Source organism: Prinia subflava, chromosome 7, assembly GCF_021018805.1.
Source record: "Prinia subflava isolate CZ2003 ecotype Zambia chromosome 7, Cam_Psub_1.2, whole genome shotgun sequence".
Classification (NCBI taxonomy): Eukaryota; Metazoa; Chordata; class Aves; order Passeriformes; family Cisticolidae; genus Prinia; species Prinia subflava.
Genome location: NC_086253.1, coordinates 14,696,168 through 14,722,552, shown reverse-complemented (window position 1 = coordinate 14,722,552; position 26,385 = coordinate 14,696,168). Strand labels below are relative to the sequence as shown.

At 43.1% G+C, this 26,385-nt stretch overlaps 1 protein-coding gene across 1 annotated transcript; it reads right to left on the bottom strand.

The window, feature by feature from the left end:
* Positions 1-909: 909 nt before the first annotated feature.
* LOC134552746 (ADP-ribosyl cyclase/cyclic ADP-ribose hydrolase 1-like) lies at positions 910-24,420 on the bottom strand. Its single transcript, XM_063401646.1, has 8 exons — positions 24,087-24,420; positions 10,517-10,646; positions 9,596-9,731; positions 8,813-8,895; positions 7,038-7,114; positions 6,320-6,412; positions 4,325-4,411; positions 910-2,521 (listed from the first exon to the last, which is right to left on the bottom strand). Exons 1-8 carry the CDS (start codon positions 24,323-24,325, stop codon positions 2,440-2,442), a joined length of 927 nt encoding a protein of 308 aa, XP_063257716.1. The 5' UTR covers positions 24,326-24,420; the 3' UTR covers positions 910-2,439.
* Between the last annotated feature and the right edge of the window lie 1,965 nt (positions 24,421-26,385).

The window sequence follows — 26,385 nt, the reverse complement described above, 5'->3', positions numbered from 1 at the left end:
CTCTGTGTGGTTCTGGGAGTGATAACACTGATATCACCTTATCACACAATAACTCAGATTCCTCTCGTGTTTCTGGGCAGCACTCTTTAGCAGTGTTTGATGTGGGCCTGAGGCACAAGCCAGCCTATTTACCTTGAACAAATTATGAGAGTTAGCTTTTCAGACTAAAAGCATATTTTCCAAACCCAACATTTTCCAAAACAGATTAAGAAATATTTATTCCAAATACTGGGGAAAATGCATAGTTAATTTTCCCTTTATTTATTTTCTGTGAATGTGGAATACTTTGTATTGTTTGGGTGGGTTTTGTTAAGACTTTTTGATAAGTCTTCAGCCAGGCAGTAGGATTTGCAAGTATACTTTCCTGGTAGGGCATGTCTGCACAGTCTTTCAGATGTGTGATCATGCATGATAAAAATGTGTGTTGGAAATGAGCTTGCTCATGTTCTGCCATGCATGTGATCCCAGCAGCCCAGACTTGCCAGCCACCTGCATCACGAAGCCATCACTTACCCCTCCAGCACATCTGCCCATATTAATTGTGCACCTCAGCTTCCAAAAGCACAGTTTGCTTCTGAGCATCTTGCTACATAACCACTGACAAGAACAACCATCTTTCTTAACTGTTATGGCCAGGAACAATCTGTGCTCAAGATAACGGCTCAGGATGTTTCATTTCCAGCCACCTACAAAGACAATGACCTCTCTGTATCAGATGGAGAATGCAGCCTGGGGAGGATGTGCTCTGTTTCCCTGCTCTCCTGAGTGGTTGCATGTAGTGTTTCATACACTGAACAGGTTTCTGAGTTGTTTTGAGGAAGTGGCCTATTTTGGTCTTCTGAGAATCTTTCTTTCTTAACCTTCTGGGGTTATGTACAATGTGAAACTGAATTAAGAACATTTGTCATCAACAATTTTATTATAGATCTTGATTTTACAGTCAATATTTTATATTGCAACAGAAGAGGTACAAAAGTGAGCATGAAGACAAACTTTTAAGTGATAGTCAGAAATAACCTATTTGCAAGTATTGGTATGTGTCTATGTTGATTGATCTAAGTAGTTACATAACAGTTTGGAAATAAAAATACATTTCATTTAATGTAAACATTATGAGTGAGGTCTTGGGTTGGTCCAGCCAGGCTCAGTGCAGGCCTTCTATTGCTGATAAAGAAATGAGGTTTACCTAGAAATGCTCAAAATTACACCAGCTTGTGTGTTCCATGTTTTGCACTCTGGGTAGTCACTAAAACATGTGCAGCACGACCTTCTCCCTGTGGGATCATGGAAACCCCAGTCTGCCTAAAGATTTGGCAACTGCTGGTCACGCTGTCACCTCAGCACCAAGGAGCCTGTCTGTAGCAAAGCCTGCTCTGTTCCCTTAGTGTCAATGGCACTGCACAGAGGCACTACAGCCGTGGCCACAAGCTGGCCTCAGACATTTGTTTTGCTATAAACACTGCACTTGAGACCAGTAAAATAGAAATCAAAGGGAATCAGTGAAACCTGCTGCTCCAGTGCACTGTGGTGTGTTGGTGCTTGTGAATTATACACCTCAAGGCATCACCTTTCGCTGTAGAAACTGAGGTCAAGAGAGACTTCTTGTTGTGGCAACTGTTTGATGTTTGTTTCTATTCCAGTGGATGGCCAAGCCGTGGCCTGAAGGGCCTTTTATGAAAGTTGGAAGGCTAATGTTTGTGCTATATTAAGAACAAAATGTAATCTGACCAGCAGTGGTGTATCCAGTAAGATTTTAATGGAGCTATCTGAGTCAGCCTCTCCATTTTCTCTCCCAGCTGCACACTCAGCAGTTCTTACAGGTGCAGGCAGCCCTCTGAGCAGTTTCTGGTTTTTTCTTGGCTCAGCTCAGCTGTCTGCCCACCAGCTGCTCACTGTGATACCCATTAAAAGGCAAGAACTGCTCTGCCAATTCCATTGCTTGCTTCACCTGGTCAGAAGTGTCACAGTACCTGGGAAAGCCGTGATTTATCCTTTGTGTCACTGGGCAATGTTCCTGCTGGGAAAGGTTGCACTGGGATGCAGGGAAAGTGGAGCATGCCCTGGTCATTTCCTGCTTAACCTTTCAGCAGGAAGGAAGGTGAGCTCTGATCTGGGTGAGTTCTGCCTCTCCTGGAAAGTCTCTTTCTTCTCTGTACGTGCCCCAGGGAATCCCTGCTCTGGGAGCTGTATAGGAGGGAGCAAACCAGGGCAAAGCAGCTTGCCCTGACCACAGCCCTGGCCATCTCAAACAGTGTTTGTGTGTGTGTGTGCACAGCAGCACACCTCAGGTATCATCTCCTGCTATTTGGCTGTTAGTATCACAGCAAGGATTTCTGGTTATGGCCTCAGCACACACCATGCTACTGTTATCACTCTTAGCTACGGAGCCACATCTCCTCCAGCTTTATACACAAGTAACAAAATTCTTCAGTTGCTGTTTCATGGAATTGCTATGCTGTTGGTGCAAAGCCTGCAGTCTGTGTGGTCAGGGTTGTGCACACACTGAAGGAGCTGAACAGGCCTGAAATAAGACACAAAACCAAACAAATATTTAATAATCGCTCTGCGAGTACAACAGAATTTCTTCACAGTTCCTGAATGCAATGTGAAAGTCAAAATGCATTTTACATCCCTGCTGATCAAGTAGATGGCTTTTCTTAGGGTAATTCTTTTTGATCTTGTTGCAGAAAGGTAACTTTGGTGGTTTTAGGGACAAGGGTAAATCAGTACAAAACAAAGTAGAATCTAACCTCACAGCATGTCAGCTATGTTGCAATATAAAAAAATAATTACAAAAAAGAAGAAAGATCTCTTGTGTAGACTGGAATTCCTGCCATGCTGGAAGTTAACCATCTGTCTTACTGGTAAACCCTACTGCTACAACAGAAGCTGTTGCTGTGAATGTCAGATAGGAGATTTTTTCTAATGCATCCAGTGACTCCAGGTTTTAGACATGGTCAAAAGCCAGAGAAAATGACCAGCACCTGTTGCTAGCTGGCATGCAAAGGTAGATGCTCAGCTTATACAGACCCACATGACTCTGTTTGCAATGACTGCAGAGGAATGAAGCCAACTTCTCTATCCTGAAGTTTGGTTTTACCTCTAAATTTCTTATTTTATTATTATTCTGCATATAAAACATTAAAATTAATTGTCCATGTTGCCCAACCCAGTTGTTTGTACGTGTGTTAGTTGAGCTTTGACAAAAAGCCCTTCTTGTTACTTTGCCTTCACAGCCAAGTTGTGAGACACAGCAGTGAGTGCCAGGTTCCCCCCTGTGCTAAGCCACAAGGGGTCTAAGCTATGATGTATTTCCCTTTCCTGCCTCACCCCACAGCTTATTTCATCATAGGCTGAAATAATCTGTGCCTGCTTACAGGTCCTGGGAGTGTTGGTTAAAGGTTCCATTTATCCAAAGAGAAAGTCAGCACACGTTATGGCAGATTAATACACCACACCAGAGTTAACTTTTTCACAAAGTGCAGTGCACCCATTAATCAGGTTCAGCAATACTCAGACAGGAATATATTGCTCTGCCTTCAGATTTAAAGACCTACCATTTTTCTCCTTTGCAGACCAATTTTTCCTTACTTAAACTATTGTCACAAACTCAGTTCATAGAAATCAATGTTTACTTTGGAGATATCCAAGTATGAGTCCTTGACACTGAAAAGCTGTTCCTGACAGATAAGATACGACCAATATTGAATATTTGCTGCTTTTCTAATGTAGCTAAAGAACAATTTTGCTCTGTGTGAAGGTCTCTGAACCCACACATAGGGATAAAGAGTCTCTGGCTTTTGTATTTACTTAGCAGGGAGATGGAGATTTCAGGCAACTCAGGACTTGGGCTGCTGTTTCCCAGGCTCCTGTTTTTGGCTCCTGACAATGGTAAATTATAGTAATTAATAATGCTTATCGAGTCTCATGCCTTGCTCTCTGACAAAGCAGCAGGACAGAACGCACACTCAAACTATGGTGAAGGAAGGAAGAACCACCCTTGGCACGCTGCCTTATCTGTATGCAGCAGGGAGGAAATCTGCCTGTTTGGTTCAGATTATTTCAGGTAAAAGCCCAGTCAGAAGAAAATCTGGCAGCTGGATTGCTCCCTCCCTGAAAACAACTGAATGTGCTCAATGGGAAGTGCAGGGCAGAGAGCAAGCCCCAGATCCAGCCAAACCCAGGGCTGGAAGCCCCCAGGAAAGACCCAGGCTCACTGGAGGGATGTCATGGCAGTAGGGAGGAAATCTGCTCCAGCTCACTGTAAACCTGCAATATTAGTTTTATGTTAGCAAGGTCATCACCAGTAAGAGTGGATAATTACCTGTAATTGTCTTCACAGATGATCTTAAAGTTTCGCTCTTCCAAAATGCTTATTAACCTCTGAATGGAATGACCTGAGCAGGATTCACTGTTGAGAGAGGACTTCAGTTACTTTTACTCCTTGTGTGTAGAAAATGCTCACCTAAATTCCGCACTGTGTCACTGCTTTATTTTAGGTAACAGTCTTTAAAAGCTTGTTTGTTAATGTGCTGTAAAGTCCTTTGGGTCCTTTGGCTACCATTGGGCCCTTGCTGGTAGATGTGATGTTCAGCTGTGCATCTTACATGAGAGCTTTGTGCAGGAGGACCTCTGTGGGACAGGACTCAGCTCCATTCACAGTTCAGGGTGCTCTAGAACTGCTCCATTGCTGCTGGTGGCTTCCCCCACAGCAGCACAATACAAGGCTTACTGAAAGCTGTCAAAGGGCAAAAGGATCAAGTCGTCTATGTGATGACAAAAGGCCAATCATGAAAGCCAGCAGCTAAGTCCCAGGTAGGACAGGAGGAAACTGATAGAAAGCAGGGGAGGAAGCAGGCTATGAGCACCTCCTGCATGTTTGACTCAATTTATGGCTGCTGCTGCTGCTTTGTTTTGGCAAGGGGCTGTTTCAACCATTTTTTTGTTTCAGCCTAGGAGCCCGCCCTTGTGTATTTCTTTCCCATCCAGATAAAGGTTTCAAGAAGCATGTAGCACTCTCATACCTTCAAGATCTTTATCTTTATGTTTAATTTAATAGCCCAAGGGCTCCAAAACTGTAATGAGAGGTTTGACAAATGTCATAGGCACAGACAGAGACACAGAAAAAACCTGTTACCTCAAGGTAAAAATCATCTCCTCGTCCAGAGTATAGGACTCACTTCTACTACCGGGGACAAATCCAGTTCCTAACATACGACATTAGTGGAGAGCACTGCCAGCTCTTTTTTGTTCACTAGACTTGACAAGTTATCAGTGATTCAATGTGGAATATGAATCAGAAGATACAAGGAATACATACTATTGGGGCTAATCCCCCACTCTCTCCTTTGAAGCAAGCAGAACATAAAAAGGAAATTGCTATGGACTTGTCACAGGAGGAAGATGTGTCCAGCAAGAGGGCTGGCAGGGCACTGCCTTGTTGAAGGGGGAATATGGTGGCTTTTCTGATCATCACAGCCTTCTTCCTGATCCATGGCACCAAAGCTGCTGCTCCTGTTGTGGAGATCATTAAGAAAGGGAAAAACTGTGGCAGTGCATTATGACCATGTGAGCCACAGAACTGGCTCCAAAGGAGGGGTCAAAGGCACAGAGCCTCACACTTAGTGTTTCAAATGTGGTAGATCTGCAAATGAATCTGGGATAAAAAATGTCACTCAGAAAGGCTCAAATGTGATTTGAGGTTGCTGTTCTGGTATCAGTAATTCCATGGTAAGCATTTCAACTACAGTTGAATGAACTACTGTTATTAAAAACCACAGAATCATTTAGGTAAGAAGAGACTGCTTGAGATTACCTAGTCAAACCAATATGAGCTGGAAAAGTTTGCCCAGGTCCCAGTTAGGTTTTGAGGATGTTCATAGAAGGAGACTCCACGGCCTGTTGTGTCATTCAAAAATGGCTGTGCTCAGCATTATTATACTATTCCCGTGAACAAACATATCCATATTTGGATGGATGTAAGGACATGTTTATCCTTGCAGGCATAGCCTGGTCTCTGACTTCAGTGCTGCATCCATAGCAAAGGTCTGTAGACCTCAGTGGAGTTGAAAAGAACTTAAAGGTCGTGGAACTGCTTGGAAGCAAGGGGAATATCATTGTTTTACCTATAACTGTTCAGCAGGACCTACAAAAAATACTAGAGGAAACAACAGTACGAATGTTTTTCTGGCAATATTTTTTCTGGTGAAGTAAACAGCTAGAAGGTGAGTGTAAAGCAGATCTCAGTCTTGCTGGCAGACCCGAGCTGTGGCCTGTGCCCTCCACACTCTGCTCATCACTGTGCACCAGTGTGACTTACCTTTGAGGCCCACCAATGTCTTGCATAAGCCAAATGTGTACTTCAGAGACTTTATCTGGATCTAGGTTAAAGATCTCAATACTTCCAAAAATGCTGTAAGAATGGAACATGAAACAGCAAAACACTCTCAGTTATCTCAGAAAGATGTAGAGAATATGCTCCTCAAATATTAGTGCTTATTTGTGCTCCTATAATGCTCAGAGAGAGAACATTATCTTGAAAATGGATTTTCACAGACTATTTAATTGCCTTATGATCAAATGTTGTCTCCCCATACTTATTTCACTTTCAGGAGGACTTTTGATTCTGCCTGCAGACAGAAACAAGCTGAAGTTTGCCATCTTTAGTGCCTCTTCTCCTGTTCAGTTTTCTGGCTATTGATTTGCTTTGGTGCCAGGGAAATGACCATGGCTGTTCCTCCAGAAAACATATTCATTTTTTGATATTATTGAAGACTGCACTTCCAGCCAGATAGCCAAGTCTAGTGAAGTAAAATCAAAGTGTAATTATCAAGTTACTTAAAGCAGTAAGAGCACACTGGACACCCCACCCTCACACCCACTGAAGGATTTCAGTTACAGTCTCTGTATGGAAGGAGTGAAAAGAATCACAACAGCCACGGGTGAGTTTACCAAAATCCCTTCTGCACTGGGACTCACAGGAAGACAGCCACATGCAGCCCCACAGAAACATGAATGGTTGTGTGTTGAGTGAATACCTGCTGCTTTTGAAAGCTCCAGCTTCTATCGATCCATTGAGCATCACTTGAACCACACCACATGCTGCTTCTGCAAACTGAGTCAAACAAATGGACATTACACTCTGACACTACATGCAGTGCCATGGCACACTTGGGGCTGGTGGAAGTCTTTGATATCCTCCAAACTGTCTAACACAAGCAGAGGATCTGGGCAGTATTTTTGCAGAATATTTCAGTGCAAAAAAAAAAAGCCTCTGAAGGTTATGGCAAAACTGTGATAAAAGCCTCATTAGACAGCTATGAATTGGCAGTCTAAAGTTGCATGGAACTGTACAGCAGCTTGTCTGGTTTCAGTTTTTGTAGGGCTTTCCAGAGCCCCTACAGCTGCAGCTGTCTGTAGTAACTCACAGTAATCCTCAGCCTGCTTTAGCTCAGGAAGTAAGGACAAGCCAGAACAGAGGTATCTAATTTTAAGGACACATAGACCATTGCATCCTTGTTTCCTTGTGACTCATGTTCTGTGTTCTTTTGTGGCTTGGGATTTTTCTCTCTTGATATTTTAGTAAAATTATCACTGAGTTTTGTTTGATTTGATTTGTAATATACTGGATCATGTAATCACTGCTTTTTTATTCTTTAAAACTCATACCCAAATATTTGAAGACTACTAAGATCTATAAAGTACCTACTCTAGATATATAATCTGTTGGTAAAGCAAAGAATTTTTAAAAAGCTTAATGTAGGTGACTCTACTTATCAAATCTTTAATGTCCTCTTGAACAATGTGGCTCAAACTCAGATCTTGAGAGCTGCAAAGCTTCAGGAAGTTTCATTATGCATAACTTTCAAATGTAATAAGCATGAGTTTTAGTACATCTTGAATTTGTATTTATCTTGAATAAACATATTTATATCTATTGCCTTGCAGGCAAGGAAGCTTGCAGCTGAGCAAACCTGAGTCTTTATGTGGTTGTATCTCTCAGAGACTCTGGAACGGAACCATTTTCTCTCCTAGTTTACCCACAAAACATTTTTTTAATGGTGATTAGACTTTTTCTTACATACATGAGAGCTGAAGCATACAGGAATGCTTGTTTTCCACCTGGGCAGTCATCTACTAACAGTCATACCAAGGGTGAAATCTTGAGAGACATGTGAAATAAAAGTAATACAGGACATCAGGCTCTTCTCTGGCAGTTTGCTCCTGTAAAGTGCTGATTCAACAAAGCCGGGCCAATTGCTTAACTGGGACCAGCAGGATCTCATTCCTGTGATGGGAGTTGGCATGTGTCTGTGGGTGGGGACAGCACAGGAACCTTGCCAGGTGCCAGTACGGGAGGATGTGCTCTGCAGGTCTATGCTGGGAAATGCAAGGGGATTTTCGGCCTCTTGGAAAACGTCTGTGCCAATCTGGGTGCTCTTTTCCACATTACCATGCTAAAATGGATTTTACTTTGGCAATTTATGTTCTGTGATTTCATTAAAGTGATTGTTATAATTGTGAGTATTACTTGCAGAGCTCCAGCTCTCTGCCAAGGCTTGTTCTAGACACTGACACTCAGACTCTGACCACAAAAAGAATGCCCAAACTACAAGGACATAAAATGTTGTGCAGAAAATATGGGACCTTGGATTCCAACACCATGATTTTTAACACCTGGAGCTAAGGCTTTTGTCAGCTTCTAGTATTCCATCTTTTAAGCCCAATCTGCAAAATCATATTTTTTGGCAATGTCAGGAATTTAGTGCCTTTCCTCGCTTTTGGATTCAGGGAGATTTAGTCTAGATCTTACCATCTTGGATGCCATTTTCCAGAACACAGAGCCAGGGTTGCTCTCACATTCACTTCGTTTTGGACAAGATTCATAGTTGATTCCTGAGAAAAAATACATTTATAGAATAGCTAAGGTTAGAGTGAATATTTTTGCAAGGCTTATGTGGCTTTGTGAGCAAAAAGATTTGCCCTGCACCAAAGCAAGAGGGCTAAATGGGGAGAGGGCTCTAAAAGGAAAAGAAATTTGCATCTGTTCAAAGTCTTCCTGTTTGCTCACAGTCTTTTCAGGGAGGCAGTTGCAGATCTCATATCACAAATAATTCTCAGAAAACTAAGGGAAAACACACAGTCCCAAATGTCAGAAGCAGGTTGGCTCTTTACAAGTACAGTCTGATTGCATTGAGAAATTAGACTTTGCCCAACATTTTCAGAAATCCCAGCCCAGTTTAAAGGTTCCTGGCCCTAAGCACCAACCCAGGAGTCACATGGGCAGCAATACCCCCGAGGTACCTGCACACTGCCCCAGCACTTTGACTGGCCCATGGCCAGGCCCTTTTTGAATGACATTCCTGCTTTGCAGTTTTTGCCATAGGACCTACAGCATGGAAGCAAGCAAAGGGGGCTAGATGTGCCCATTAGTTCAAGCAACAACTTGGTGTCAAAAAAACACACAAAGTTGGGATTTTTAATTTAACCTGAGAAATGGGTATTATTTTCAGACTTCAAAATATTGGACTGTTAAAATTCTAAACTAATTCACAAGAAAATAATGTGAAAAGGATTGTGTTTAGGTGTAGTTTACCTGGGGCAGAGGGGTCTCCACACCATGAAATTCTATCAGCCATATAACCCAACAAGGTGTCCTCCAAGGTAAGGAAATTTTGATTGGATTTTGTGTAACGATGAACAAGGTCACCTGTCTTGCTCCAAAACAGTGACTGTGAAATAAGGTACAACGTCTGGTAAGTGATAGCTATACTACAGTGGTCAGAAAGTTTTTCTGGAGAAAACCAGAAAGTTCAGGATAATGAAGGAATTTCAGTTATATTGAAATGCAGCAAGGTCACCCTAGTGGATCAGTTCTTATTTGAGCACTCTCATTTGCAGAATATTTTGGGTGGGTGTTTGTTTTTTGTTTGGGTTTTTTTGTTGTTGTTGTTTGTTTGTTTTTTTGTTTTGTTTTGGGTTTGGTTTTGGGTTGGTTTTTTTTGGGTTTGGTTTTGGGTTTTTTTTGTTGGTTTTTTTTTTTTTTTTTTTTTGTTTTGTTTTGTTTTGTTTTTTTTTTTTTGAGAAAAGGGACATGTTTAGCTTTGAAAGGATTTTGAAAGAAAGGTTTGACTAGTTTTCATAGAATAGATACCAAATTTGTTGTTTGCTTTTGAGCTGCCCATGGAAGAACAGCTTTTTGGAAGCAGTGCCCCTCTACAGCATGATGACATGCTCCTTACAGAGAGCCAGATGCTCAGGGAATGGGGACATCCCTGTCACTTCATTGGGATGATCCTGGCCTAAGGCAAGCCTTACACAGGGATGATTCCCAATGACAGAGTATGGACAGGGCTTCTGGGGTCCAAAGGTGTAACTGCAGCACTGTAGCAGTAAGTGCAAAAGTAAAAAGCCATCCTCACCAACCTACAGACCCCAGAGTGGTTATGGGTGAGATCCCACTGCTCAGAGCACTGCCCAGACCTGGCCCCCACCACAGCCCACCCTGCACAGTTACCTTGTTACAGGGTATGGGATGACTGGCGAGCTCCATTAAAGGCTGGTAATCTTCTGGTGTGATATTGCAGGGATTCTTGTAAATGAACGCGTCTTTTAATGATTCCCATATTTTTAGACAATCCTTATCTCTGCCAAGAGATGAAAACATAGTTAATAAATGTTTCTGAGTATTTGTGCCTGTGAAAGGTTCACCCTCTGTTGTGGTCAAACACTCTGGACTGGATGTTAGAAGAATTCCAACTATGCTCAGGCACCAAAGACATGATCCATTACAAAAGCAGAATATCTTCAGGAGATAAAGTATATACTGGGGAATAAACAGCTCAAAATGATCTATCTCTCTTTCCTGCATTTCAAATTAATTTATTGCAGTATCCAAATGTCATCTAGGTTTTTGCCCCTTAAAATGATCAGTGCTGATTTGTACAACCAAAAGATCAAATTTCTTGATTATTCATTATTCACCAAATCAAGAGAAGCAAATAACTTCTCAGACTATGGGTTGTACATTTTAAAAGTATGGTCAAAGGATATTGTCCCCTCAGGTACAGCAAGCCAAAAATATGGGCATGGATCTCTCTGCAGAGAGTTTGATCCTGTAATTTTACCTAAAACAAAAGCAGCGATTTAGCTGTTTGGGACCTGAGATTATTTTTATTTATGCACTAATTTGCAGCTATTGACTTTGCTAGAGGCACAGTTGATTTGCTCACATATAACCAAGATGCAGATCAAGTGCCACTGTACAATGCTGTCTGAAACTGAGCCTGGGAGCAGAGACAGGGCACGTCAGCCTGGAGGCTCTGCAGCTAAGTGGCCAACTGAGGCAGCCCTGGCACGTCCCAAATTTCCTGTCATGTCATGTTGTCTGTCACAGGGCCAGCCCCAGTTCCATTAGGGACCACACCTCTCATTTGTATGAACCAAATTTACCTCTTGGTGGATAAAGATGAGTAAAAATTATGATTTTTTAACAGGACTATTCTCTTTTATTCAAGAGCCTAAACACATTTTCAGTTACATCACTGTAGAAATAAGAAGCCAAACTGTGGGTGCTGCAGGAAGCACGGTCATTGTTTTGCTGTTGCAATCTTGTGTCAGCAAGAATTCACTTTTTATTTAGCAGGACTTAACTTGGGTGCATTAAATTTTCTCCCGGAGGAACATTTCTCTGCTGCAAAGCGTAAATAACTCACAGAGACCACACTCCAAACTTTGGTACTTTATTTAGGAGTTAGGAAGCTGTAAATATTTCTTCCTGCCACTCAGGATTACAACACAGACACACTGAATTATCCAGGAGAGAGGGCTCCTGCTGATTGAGGGGTGACATTACAGAATAGGCAGCTGTCCCCTTTGCTCTGCACGGTCAATGGTATCACAAAGACAATTTGTTCAGTTTGGCTGTAAGCACAGGCACATCTCACAAACATTTATATGGCTCACACTTTCTAATTTGTCAGGTGATGTGTCCTCCAGGCAGGACTTTTCCTTTTTTTTTTAAAGCTACTCCTGAAATCTGCTTTATGTAAGAGTGCCAACAGCCATGGGTGACAGCTGGGTACCCAGTGATCTATCATTTCATATGGCAAAGTTTTTATGCCTGGTCTCAGAAGACAAAATATTCTTCAAGAAACCATTAAAAAACCCATACTTTTTTTATTTCCAAAGCAGAGAGGTAGGAGATAGACACAATATAAAGAAAACCATCCAGGTGATTCATGATCATGCCAAGATGCATTGCTGAGCCAATAATCCAAAGCATCAGTGTTTTATCCTTTCAAGACACCAAACTCAGCACTGGACAACGTGTGTCAATGGCACCAATATCTGAGAGAGGAGTCTTTATGCACAGACCTGGCAGAGCTGAGCCAAATTGTATCTTTAATGTCATAAAAGCTGGTAGGTCTTAGCCTGCAAGTGGGGGAGGCTCTTCTACAGCTGCTAATGGGTGTGGTACTGCTGGTTGTACACAGGGAAGAATGGTAAGTCATGAAGATGGGCTTTTAGGGAGACTAGGCAACTTCAGCATTGTTTTAGAAATAAAAATACAGATTGCCAATGTAAAAAAATGCATAAAAAAGCTAAACATCGTTTTCTTTTTGCTGTCCTCACCTATCAATATGGGGGATTTTTTTACAAATGAATAATAATAAATCGTTGATTTGCCACTGGAAAGCTATTTCTCTGATATGAAGCACAGATTTGTGTCTCACATCCTAAAGAGATTACTAGGCACATAGAACTGTGATTTTGGTTTACTTATGATAAGAAGTGAGAAGACTTGAGGACCTGCAAACCCCAGCTCCAGGAAGATGTGCCATTCTTTCCAGTTTCACTGTTGAGGTAGATTCTCTTAATAAATTCTCACCTAACCTTTTTCCAACACAGAAAGAAAATAGTTGTCTGGTGTGCAGCATTTAACTCACACCCAGCAGAGGTGAGGGCAGAGACTTTCTGTAGCTCTGGGCCTTCTGAAACAGTATGAGAAGTTTGCTGGCACGTGGTATGTAAAAATTCCAGCAAGAACAGCTTCAGGCTGAAACAAGAACATATGCCTTGCCAAAAAAAATCGCCAAGAAACAAACTTTTCTCTTAAAGCTGTTCCCAAGTCATAGAGTGTGTTGTGCTATTGTTCCTTCTGGATTTATAGAAGAAAGGAAGGCCTCAAAAGAGATCATCTCCCTACCAGTTAATTAAATTTATCTAATTCAGGTAATTCTGGGGAATACTCTTATTTCCCACACTGCTGTGGGCCTTGGACACCCTATTTCTCTGGCTTTTGTTTGTGTATTTTGAGTTGTATAGAAACTAATTCTGCATCCTATCTGCCAATCCCATATAATCTCTTCAGCCATAATGGACTTCTTCCTTTGAGGATAGCTTTGTTTATGCTGAACTATCTAAGGCATTTTATTCTACTAAAGACTCTGAAATATTGTATCCAAATTCAGTGATATGTAACATACATATACTATAATTTGTGTTTAATTTTTTCAAGTTTTATTTTTATGAGTAGAGTTTGGGCAATGCTGGTAAACCTGAAATAATAACTAACAGAAAGAACACAAGAAATTTTCTGTAAACTTAAAAGCTGCAACATTTCTCTGGAAAACAAGGGCTGAAGAATTTGCCTTAAGACCTTTTTGAGCCAGAGACTTTATCCTGAACTCAGTATAGCATGCAGTTGGGGTTGGGATACAAATAAACTTATCCTTATTAAATCCAAATGTTATACATACTGCAAAGCATATCCTCCATTTGTCCTTACATTGGGGTAGAAATTGCATTTTCCAATAAATTTGAGTATTTCTATCCATTTGCTTTGTATATGAATATCACATTAATCTATCAAGTGAAAGCTGGGGCCAAAAATATTTCCATTAGCATCTATCCCAGCAGCCAAATTTTAATGTGCATATTAGAAAAATGGACAGCTTGTGCATCATTATTTCTTTCATATCTATACACTGGTCTGGCTAACCTTGAAGGAATATCCTTACACTGAAAGGAACAGGATTGCACTGAAGTATCCGGTAAATCATTGTTACTATAGGTTTTTTTTGCTTTGCTTTACAATTTTATTCTTTTTTTTCTCTAACTGGACATGAGGGAGCAAATTCATCCCTAATTGAAACTGATTTAATTGCTTTAATATCAAGGATAAGTTTCTTCCCCACTGATTTCAGTTACACCATGAACAACGTTTTTGTTTCAGTCCAGCACTGGATTGACACAGAATGCTGAAAACATCTTAAGAAGGGCAGTGTTCCCTTGGGCTGTGTTGCCTCTAGTTTTCTACTTAGTAATTCGAGAGAGATGCTTAAAGTATGAGACCCATTACAAATTTACAAATAAAGAATTACTTCCAGACTTTGTTCTGGGGAACTCAACCATCTCTGCCCATGTTTTTAAGTCACCCATCCAGGCAGAGATACGTTTGTGGTGAGACCTGTTCTCCCCTGCAATCAGTATCAGATTTTTCCAAGGTCCAGAAATTTATTTCTAAAACATTGCAATGTCTTCAGGCCAGCATGAGTTTTAATTGTGGCCCTGTGGTGAAGCTCTGAAGTTACAGCTGGAAGCAGTCCCTTGAACCTGTGTACCTAACCTGTGCAGTGATCAAACCTCTGCAATTTGTGTCAGAAAACCCTTCTCTTCTTCTACCATCACTGGCCAAAGCTGTGATGAACCTAAGCACTCAGAAATCTGCCTCTTCCAAAAATCAGCAAGATGTTTGTGCTTATAACACAGCTCCTTAAAGACCTTTGAGCCAGTTTTCACTTTTCTGGGGATTTAAGGCATGGGCTTCACCTGTAAAAGCCCAGATTTCTCAGAAGGAGAATACATATCAAAGGAACCAAACGGTGTAGCAACATTTCTGCATCTAACAGACTCATCTTTGCCTGTGTCAATTTGCCTGCTGCATTGTGGTAAGCTGTGATGGCTGTAGACAGCAGTGAAATTTATATATCCACAGTCAATCTGTTTTTTCATGTGAGTTTATGTGCAGCTATGTCTTTATGTCAGAAATTATACAATGTTTATTCCTGTCTTGAGAGGAAACCCTCTGTAACTCAGAATCCTTTTGCTACCTTTTCTGCCCTAAATATTTCTGGGGTTTTGTTTCTTCAGCTTTCCCTTCCCTGTTTCCAGCCCTGCCGTGTCTCAGTGCTGCTTTGGAGCATGTTTTTTTTCTCCTTGCTGAACACTGCCATCAGGTGGGACAGGGAGCTCTCGGGAGAGCAGCGAGCCCAGCCCCACAGGAGAGGGCTCCTCCTGCCGGGACCCATCCCCAGGGCACGGAGCTGGAAAAGGGAACGTGCATGCAATGGATGGGCTCCATTCGTATTGCCCAAAGCCTCCCACCAGGCATCTCTGTCCTAAAAATCAGGCAGATAGGGATTAAGAGAGGTCAGTCAAAATAGTGTCACTGCTGAGGATATGAGGACACTACTGCCTGGTGGTTTTAGCATTAGGATAATGGAAAGGGGGAAAATTATCAAGGAAAAAGATGAAGGAAAAAATCAGACCTGTCAAACTCAGTGTCTTCAATAGGCACAAGTCTCTCGTTCCCCATTTAGTTTAATTAGTGCAAAGTGTCTGCCACCATATCACTGACAGTAACAGACTTTTTGTCAACATGGAAATGACATGTTTGATTTTTTGGGCAGCTTGGTTTGGTAAGTATTGCTTTCTGCTAATTAAATAGTTCAAAAGCCAGTAAACAAAGCATTGGAAGAACTGACTGGGCATAGAGAGGGAGATCCAGAGCCCCCCTCACAGGAAGATGACTTCTGGAAACGCTGCCTGTAGGCAGAGCAATTAAATTCTGCACGGCAAAAGAGGGGCAGCCTGGAGGTCTGGAAAAAGAAATACTAAGTGAGATTGCTGCTGGGTGCACCTCAGGGCTTTGTATGCTCCTGTACAGCAAATAACCTGGAGCAAGTGACAGCTCCTCATCACACCAGTCCTTCACCTTTGGCAGCAATAAGGAGGTTTTAAGGGCAGGAATGTTTGTGGCTTTGGTTTACAGCTCCTGGAGTGTTTTATGTGAGTCAGGAACTGGAACTGCAGGACAACACTGAGCCTTATCACCCTTCTGGGAAGGGTTGAGCCAAGAGGTGGTGGCTGTAAACACTGAAGGGTTCACCTACACAAGCAGATTGTTTTGCTGCCTGGATTTTAGCCTCCTTAGGTGAGAAAACAAGCTGCTAAAGGAGATGGTGTTTTCAGAGATGCTCTGTAAGGGGAACAGAGCCTCCAGAAGGGCAGAAGTCTTTAAGTACGTACAGGGAAATATTCAATGGCTTAATGCACTTTCACTTTTTCCCACCCATGACATGAACTTGCACTACTTTGTTTTGTTCTGCTTTGTTTTGTTTAGCTTGTTTGGGTTTTTTTTAACACAACTAAAGCTGCTGGGATGTGGTGTAAATGCAGTAATTTGGGAGGAGTCTTTGCCTCAAGGGTGGGCTCAGTAAGCAGGACACAGACAAGGGAACAGATCAGAGATTTAGTACCATCTGTGAATGAGATCCTTGATAATTCCTTATTTTGTGGTCATCTCCTGGGAAGACAGAATGGATCTTTAGCATGTTTTTTCCTTGGACACTTGACACAGACTTTCATTTGACCATAGAGGGAAAAAGGATCTATTCCTCCTTTCCCTATGGATAACTAGAGTTATATTTCCTCATGGTGTTCTGAGGTGTTGAGCAGTTTTTATGTTTTAACCATACCTTGGCAATGACAGCTGAATGATATCACCTCTGAGTGTGGGGTGTTTTCAGACATCTCTGCAGATGTTACTGGAGAACAGAAGCAGGGAAAAGTGGGAGAGAACAGTATTCCCCTTTCAGCAACAAGCTCATAAAAACATTTAAAATTTTCAGTCCTAGGGTGGTGCTGTAATTCAGACAGCCACCAGACATTGCCCTGTAGAGTCAAGTCTATAAAATCAATAAACAAGAGAGAAGGTAAAGTACAGGAGCTGACTGTGCACGACTAAATAGCTGTAAAGAGTTACAGTGAAAAACTAAGTTGCAAAGTATTCCATCAGCAAATACTTCTAATTAACATGTAGAAGGTCAATACAGACAGAATAATATTCTCTCTAGTATCTGGGATTAAAACCAAAGGAGATATTGACTGCAAGGATATTTTAAAATAGTAATGCAATATGTGTCAACGAACCCAAATATGAAAAACTATTTGAAATCCTATGGAATCTTGCAGTAAGAACCATTAAATATCTATACACTGTAAAATCAATGTAAAATATTTGTGTAGATGAGAAATATAGTCATTGAATAACATTTTTTATATGATAAAAACTCAATATAGAAAACTGATAGGTGAGTTGACACATGGCTGTCAAGTGAGAGATAAATTCAGATCCAAACAATGTTTCTGTACCTTAGCAGTACATTGGTGCTGGCCATGGACAAAAGAAAAGGGACCTTTTGTCTTCTGCCCTTTACACTTGCTGGACTCTCAGACCTTGGGTTGCCTGTGGAGTTACAGCATGAGAGGGTAGATTTTCAGCACAGAACTGAGCCTGAGCTTTGCACAGAGCTGGATGGCTTTTCAGAGTGGCATTTATACTAGAGAAGAGCAGAAATATATATCTTAGTGATTAATTTATCTCAAGAACAAATAAATGATAGCTACCCACTGCCCTATGAAGTTTGTCTCTTGCTAAAAGAAAATTAATTCTTTCTAATGAACTTCCTTTAGAAAGAGATGACAACAAAACCCAAATAGAATCCTACCTTACAGCCCAGAGTAGTTATGGAAACTAGCTTTCAGCAGCATGAGAGCTCTTTTGAAGAGTAACCCCACCTCTATATTCACAAGAACTAATCACTGTCTATTTGTGCCTGCTAAACATTATATTCCAGTTCCTCATTAAAGATCCATACAGCATATTTCAATAGAAGTGTACTTTTAAGCAAGACTCAAACAATTGTTAAAATTCATAATGATATCTTTGCTACCAAGAAATTACAAGAACAGTCAAAGTCACTTGTATACATTTTAGGGGAAAACAATTGTAAAAGAAAACATTTTTTATAACCATTGAAGGACAGAAGAAATGAGAAGCAGAGCAATTCTGGTTTCATAAAACAAAGGCTAACACAGAAACGGTATTAAAGTCAGCACACAAGCACATGAAATAGGGAGGGGAACATTAATGGCATACATAAATGTTAGGACTTAGGTATTCTAATAAGAAGTGTGTTATTATGATGATACAGTGCCCATCTTAATGCTGAGAGACAAACCAGATGTAGGAACAAAATATCCACATAATTTTCATTAGAGATGAACCAAAACATTTCCTCATTTCTGTTTATCCTAGTTTCCCAATGGACTTCTTACAAGTCTAAAAGAATTTCCTAAGAAATTAAAGACAAGGCCCTTCTGCTGATCATCCAGTCCAACCTCTGTCTCAGAGAAGGTTGCTCAGGACCAGGATCCATGTAGTTTTGAATGTCTCCAAGGATGGAGCCTCCACAAAGTCTCCAGTCAACCTGTTCCAGTCTTTGATTATCCTGATAGTAAAACCCCCCTCTTTTTCCCTCCCTGTGTCTAAATAGAACTTTCTGTACTTTAATTAATGCCCATTGCCTCTTGTCCTGCACCTGAATACCACTGAGAAAAGCTGGACTCTGTTCTTTACCCCTCTCATCTGGTATTTATCACCTTGAGCCATCCCTTCTCCAGGCTGGGCAGTCTCAGCACTCTCAACACCTCTCTGTATCTCATGATCCTTCACCAGATGTGTTCCAGGTGTGTCCCTGACTCCCTTGTAGTGACAAGACCAGAACAGGACCCAGTACTCCAGATGTCTCTCACCAGGGCTCAGCCAAGGGGAAAGGTCCCCTCTGTCCCCCTGCCACCAATGCTCCTTCTCATGCAGCCCAGTGGCTTTTGTCACAAGGGCACACTGATGGGTCACATCCAGCTTGTCACCAGACCCCTGTGTCCTTTTCCACAGACAGTGCAAATAAAGCCTTTTGTTTGCTCTGGGACCAAAAAAGATGGCACAGCAATGATAACAGATTTTCTTTAGAAAGCGTATTCTCACAAACAAAGAAACACTGTCCTCTGCAGTTTGATGGATATCAAATTAGGAAGCTTTAGAAATCTGCAGAGCACTCTAAGAGGATCTGATGCATTACAATTGGGCAGTACTCTTGTACTCTTCAGAAGACTGGTTCAGTAATGGTTTCTCTCATGTAAGGCATATTTTCTCAATGAAAAAGTAAAAATCAGGTAAGTTTCAGTATAATATTGTGGCTATAAAAAACAAAGCTAGGGTTTTTGTGACACTGAATCAAATCATGGTTATTTAGTATCATGCTTGATGTGAAAGCGTTAACAATCAGTGAACAAACACAAAGAAATTAGATTTAAAATGCCTAGTAAAGCATGAAGGCAAAATGCAAAAGTAAGCACACAACAAGCCCCACATTTCTTTCAGAAAGAAATTGTGCTGTGAATGCAATAGTATCTCACACAAAATCATGGTCCATATGTTCTTTTTGACAAAATATATCTCCATCTCCACAGGCTTTAAAGGAATGGGAAGACAAAATGCATTCATGATTATACAGCCAGGAGACAGAGCTCTCCTGGACATGCACCAACTCCTACTAAATGTAATGGAATTATAAGACTGTTATATATATAACAGAACTTGCCACAATAAAAACAACATTGCTTGATCTAATTATATTTATCAGGGAAACATATCCTGTGCCACACAAGATTGCATGAAAAATGTATTGAAGTTTCACACTTTCAGCTTCATCATCAGGTTTTTGCACTGCTTAGTCAGGCACAGGGGCATTGTTTGGCCTGGCAGTCACATGTGTTATCGAAACTGGTCCCTGTCTGTGTCCTTGGTGCTCCCTTCCTGTCAGAAGCCTGACAAAAAATAAGCTGGCTTGACTTCAAACAATCTTTAAATAGTAGATCCTTGCCAGCTTCTCTGGACAAAACCGTGTGTAATGTGCTCTAGGATGATCCTGCTTGGGCAGGGAGGTTGGGCCAGCTGACCTTCTGTAGTCCCTTCAAACCTGACCCATTCCATGGTTCTGTGAACTGGAGCCTGAGAAGTGACTGCAGATGTGAGGGGGGAGCAGTCACCAGCTGAGAACGAAACTTCTCTCGAGCTGCAAGTGTAAAATCAGTTATTTGTAGATGCAAAAAGGGCATCATTTATGCTTTGGGCATTAGTGACTACGACCTTTAAGATATTGTGTCTTTTCCACTCCTCCCCCAGGTCACAGAGTGCTGCTGGTTCCTGACCTCAGCCAAATCAAATGTGGTGAAGAGGAAACCTAAACCAGTTAACTTCGGCTGCAGCTGTTGCCACCTTTTCTGCCCCAACAGCTACAGAGGTGCCAAACCATGGTGAGCAGCCTCCTGCGAGTGATGGATGTGTGCCCGTGTCTGTCCTCAGGGATCTGCTGGATCCCTGAGCCAGGCAGGCGAGCCCGCAGCCCGGGCCCCGCTGCGCTCCCCGCTCTGCTCGGACCACGGGTGAACTCCTGAAATTCCGCCTTGCTGAGACTCCAGGAGAGACTTGCGAGCGGTTTGTCAGCCACAAGAGGGAGTCCCTATCACTGGGAAGGAGAGGACGAAGTAATTTGAGGTCAAATTATTTCTTCAGACCAAACTGCTTTTGGCTTTATTCAGCCAAAACTACCGTACATACTGATGGACACTCGGATTTTTACAAGTAAAATCGGAACTTCTAGCTTCTGTTAATGTTGAAAAAACCGTAAGACTACCAAGCTGTGATAAACTATTGCTTTGGAGCCAGTATTTTCCACGGAGTTCAAAAGAGAAATATTATTCTTTACTGTCAGTATGAAGGTGTGTGAATCTGTGTGCAGGGAACAAACCCCCTAAAGCCTGCTGCTACACCATCCTCATTTCTTCTTAAAAAATAGGGTTAATATTGAAAATGCTTTATTGAAATGTTTGGTATTCTCTTCCTCTTCCCCGTGAACTTTGTCACGACAAAGTTTATGCGGGGAGACTGAGGAAATTGCATGTGTACAGATGTTAAGAGTCAGCCAGCCAGCAGCAGAAATAAACCTGAGGATTGTATTGCACGCAAGCAGTTGAACAAAATTATCACCAGCAGATGCTGTAATGCAGAACCAGAGAAATGTCCTTTTATGAGCAAGCTCAATGCAGAGTTTTGAGGAATTTGAAGAATAAGCAAATCAACAGGATAAAATCTGGTTGCATGAAGTGTTTACAAAACTCGACTGCAGACAGCAAGAGCCTTTCAGTGGCCCCTCTGGGCTTGGGTTCAGCCCAAAGATTGTATTGGGAAAGAGAAGAGCACGACCAGAGCAAGCTGGCTGGGCGTAGTGTAAGGGCTCCAGGAAAATGAGGGAGAGTGCAAGGAGGTATCCTCAAGGATTAAAGAGTTGTGATAGTGAAGGTGTACACTGACATGTCAGAGGCCTTCTTAAATTATTTACAGCACACAAATGCAAAAGCAGAGCTAAAGGGAGGCTGTAGAACTCTGTTAAATCCATCTGTGATAGTCAGGAACAGTATAAAATCCACAGTCATATGTCAACAATCTCCCTTTTTTCCCAAACCTGCCAGCTATTCCAATTTGTAATATGACATTCCAAAACGTAGTAAATGTCACTAACTACCACAATGAATTGATTTTATGTTCAGAAAATATCATCAAAGGTGGAACCTGGTGACTCTGATATAAAAAAACATAGAAATACATTGAAAATTTAGTAAAATTTATAAACTGATGGAAATGTCCATGAGTTTACTAGAAGCAAACCTTTTTTTAAAAATGCACGTGTCAGTGTAAGACTAAAAGGGCAAGAACAGAATATGGACAAATTTATGAGAAAATGAGAAGATATCTAACCAAGATAACAAAGTTCCCGTGGTGGGAAGTAGTGGCAGGAGCAGTCCTGGCAGAGTACAGGGCACAGCTTGCCCAGCTCATAAGACTGCCCACATTTCTGCAGTTCTCTGTTCCTACTCTTCTCTTTGATGAAGTGTGCCACAGATCCCATACCACAGCAGATCCAAGGCCTACATTAATGATGAAAGAGAGAAGGATGAAAGATCCCACTCTCTGATGCATCCTAAAGGCACCCAGCTCATTATCAGGAAGTGCCAATGGCAGAAGTGGTTGGTTACATCACAAATTGCACAAAGCTCAGCGCAACCAGAAATGAGCAATCTTGGGTTTGATTCCCAGAAAAGCACCTGCATTTAAATCTCCATTCAGGAGACCTCTGAACATTTCAGATGTACATAAACAAGCATATTTTTCCTTCTTCTGTGCTCTATGCTTCAGAAGAAATTGTCTCTTAAATAATAAAATGGAACAAAAAGGGATTCTATTATACAGAAATAATTTAATCTGAAAAAAGTGAGCTGACAGCCACAAAGGTTTTAAGCACTGTTGGATTATGAATAGCCAAAAATATTGTGCTTTGTACCAATAAACTTTTAGAAAACTTGTGATCGTGGATTTGTGATATTTTTAAAACCGTCCTTGAATTAATTGCCTAAACAAATCATTCCTAGGGAAATTTGTGGTACAGATTCAGACTGTGCTGTCAGTGAAAACACGTGGCTGTGGCTGAAAGCACATTAAAACAAAAGTGGTTTTAACATCTTCAGCACCGCAATTTGAATGAAATGAGCCCATGTAATAAAGGCTATTAGGCTTGAAAACAATTTCAGATTTAAATATTGAATGTATAATTCTTTAATAAATGAATTTATGCTTTTAGAAACCTGTATATGATTTTACAAGTTTCAGGAGCTTTTCAGTTTTATTTGCAAAGGAATCCTCCTTTCCCTCACTAAAGCCACACAAATATTTAATGTAAAGAAAGCATGAACAAGTCTCTGTGTGCTCAGGCCATGATCTTCCACGTGACCCTTCAAATACTGCGGATCAGCTTTTTCATACAGTGCAGGACGAAGCCAAAAGAAACCCAAATGCAAGCAAACTGTATACTTTGTTCTCATCAGCTCAATGTCATGAGAACAAGAGGTGACAATTGCCTTTTTAGGGACAAAGACCAGGATGGTTCTGTCACCTGGCCAAGGTTCAGGGGAGCCCCACAGCTCTCAGCCCAGGGTGATGGAAAATTCTGCCAGAGGCTCACTGCAGACACAAAGCTGGGTGGCTGGTGCCACAGAAGGGATGGATGGTTCCCTCCCTGGCTGCTCTGGATCCTGTCCTGAGGGTCTGGGTGTCCCCAGTATCTGCTGGGGGCCCAGGGTAATCCTTATTCCATACTTTGTCTTTCTCTGCACTGAAGGAGATCAGAAAATCAGTTCTCAGCTCTAATACACTGTTGCAGACCTGGGACCATGGAATCTCTTCTGCAGGACAGGAGGGATGGGTTGCCTGGCATGTTGCACTACCTGCTGTGATGAGGATGATGATGGGCAAGGACCACCTCCAGGGGAAGGTGTTTCCAGGGACTGCTGAACTGGTGCTGTGATCCACCTCTATTTCTCGATGCAAGCCCTCTGAGCTCATGAAGAGGTTTTATCCAAATGCTAAAAACAGTTTTGGATAATCCCAAGATTCTTCTCAATGTTTTTCTAACATTTTTGTCTGTCCTATAAATCCGTGTTGAACCTTCTCTTTCCCTCCCTCCTGTGTAGTTCTGCTGACAGGACTGCAGTGTCACATTACAGGATTTTGTCAGATCAGCTTTACAGCAAATTGCTTCACCTTCATGTACTCAAACCTGTTAGAATTCAGCTTTTATTTCAGCTGGCAATGGGGAAGTTGCAAAATCCATTTATGATTCTTCTTTGACCTAGGATTAGTGTTACTTTTATTGCTTCTGCGGGTAGTTTCCTTAAAAAGCCACCGCTGGGGCACCGAGTTTCTGTCTGTACATTTTTCTACAAAACAAGGGTCCTTAACAGCCTGATTTCCCCCTGGCACTGCACACGCAGTGGTCGCGGCCAGGTGGAGGCAGAGACAGTTCTGTTCTCCTGCCACCTGAGGTACGACCCAGACCTCTACTCACCCCAGCTCCGGGTGCTGCGCCGTGATGTAGTTGTAGCATCTTCCCAGGATGACTTCTTTCAAGTTCTTAGTGGTCCCCCTGTCCTTCCACTTCAGCATTTCGGGACTGCCCTCGTGCCTTCCGTGGGTCAGCAGAGAGGCCAGCACGACGGCGAGGACGAGGGCGGCCAGCAGCACCGCGATCCCCACCAGCAGCACCGTGCGCTGCCGCATGCGGGCAGAGCCCTGCTGCAGCGGCATCGCGCCCGGGGCGGCCGCGGCTGCTCCGCTCGGGCACGGCGGCTCCTGCGGCCCCCCCGCCCCGCAGGATGCCCGGGAGGCCGGGCTGACCCCCCCCCCGCCCCGGGTCAGCGGCCGCCCGCGGAGTGGGGGCTGTCCGGGGAGTGCTGGGCTGGCCGGAGAGTGCTGGGCTGTCCGGGGAGTGCTGGGCTGGCCGGGGAGTGCTGGGCTGACCCGGGATCCCTGGGCTGGCCGGGGAGTGTTGGGCTGTCCGGGGAGTGTTGGGCTGTCCGGGGAGTGTTGGGCTGTCCGGGGAGTGCTGGGCTGTCCGGGGAGTGTTGGGCTGTCCGGGGAGTGCTGGGCTGACCGAGATCCCTGGGCTGACCGGGGAGCGCTGGGCTGGCCGGGGAGTGCGGGGCTGGCCGGAGTGCGCTGGGCTGGCCGGGGAGTGCTGCGCCCTCCGGGGATCCCTGGGCTGTCCCCGGATCCCTGGGCTGTCCCAGTATCCCCGGGTAGTTCCAGTATCCCTAGGCTGTCCCAGGAACCCTGGGCTGTCCCCGGATCCCTGGGCTGTCCCAGTATCCCCGGGTAGTTCCAGTATCCCTAGGCTGTCCCAGGAACCCTGGGCTGTCCCCGGATCCCTGGGCTGTCCCAGTATCCCCGGGTAGTTCCAGTATCCCTAGGCTGTCCCAGGAACCCTGGGCTGTCCCCGGATCCCTGGGCTGTCCCAGTATTCCCGGGCTGCCCCGGTATCCTTAGGCTGTCCCAGGGTCCCTGGGCTACCCCAGTATCCCCGGGTAGTTCCAGTATCCCTAGGCTGCCCCAGGATCCCTAGGCTGTCCCAGGGTCCCTGGGCTGCCCCAGTATCCCTGGGTAGTTCCAGTATGCCTAGGCTGTCCCAGTATCCCTGGGCTGTCCCCGGATCCCCGGGCTGACCGAGGAGCGTGGCGATGACCGCGGCTACCGGGGGTCCGCAGGGGCAGGGTCCGGGCCGCGGGGCCGCTTCCCACCGCCCCCGCCCCGCCGGCTTTGGAGCCGAACGAGGCTTTTCGGGGCTCGGGGCGGGAGGGTGAGAGCCGGGATGCTGTTTGCCCTCTGTGCCTTACTTTGCCGAGACCTCCCCGAGTTAAACTTCGGGAAGTCACCGGCGGTAACGCACACAAGTGAATCCCAGGAAATAACTCATAAAGGTCCCGGAGTCCTCCTTCAAATAATTGCAGCGACGTGCTCCATCTAACGTGTGAGTAAAAGATGAATTCAAACCACCCCAGTCTGTTTGCCCTAAATTAGTTGTTTTGTACAAGACAGGTGCTGAATCTGACTTTACCTAAGGCGAGAAGGCAACTTTGCAAAATCAGCTTTGCAGTAGTCATAAAAATATAGTTTGTCAACTCACAATGGGTTATTTTACTTCTCTCCCTTGCTCATGGGCTTGGATTAGGTGTCACATGAATTTCTAAGACATGTGTGTAAATTATGGGTGTTTGAGGCTGTGTGAAATCATCTAAGGAAGCATTAAGTGTTCTCTGCATGGGATGTTAGTTCCTTATTGTACTCTCCAAAGACGGCAATTCTACTTCCATAGTCAAAAAGTCAAAACCGAATAAGACTCAAATCTCAAAATCTTAACAAAAGAAACTACACAATTCCAGAATGTTACTATAAAGTCTTCATAGATTTTTAATTATTACTTACCAAGCATCTGTCTTTAACAGATTGGATGTGATAAAGGGCATTTGTGGCACATCTCACCCAGGCCTAAGCAGTTCTGAAAGACCTGAGAAATGCTCTATGCCATGCTCTAACCAAAGTCTGCACTGGCAAGTGGTATGCTAAGCATATAATGTGAATTTTTCTACTTCCATTTTCCCAGAAATCATGTGAACTTGGCAGAACTGAAACCCCAGTTTTAAAGTGACATATTAGGCTGCCAGACCCAAAGTGGTCAGGCAGTTATAACAACATCATCTCTTCATGAGAGAAACAACGGTGTTCCCTCTATGCCACTGCTTGTGGCCCCTGTGATCCCCACTGCTGATAGTGCACAAAGTAAAGGAAGATCTGTAGGAGACAGTTCAATG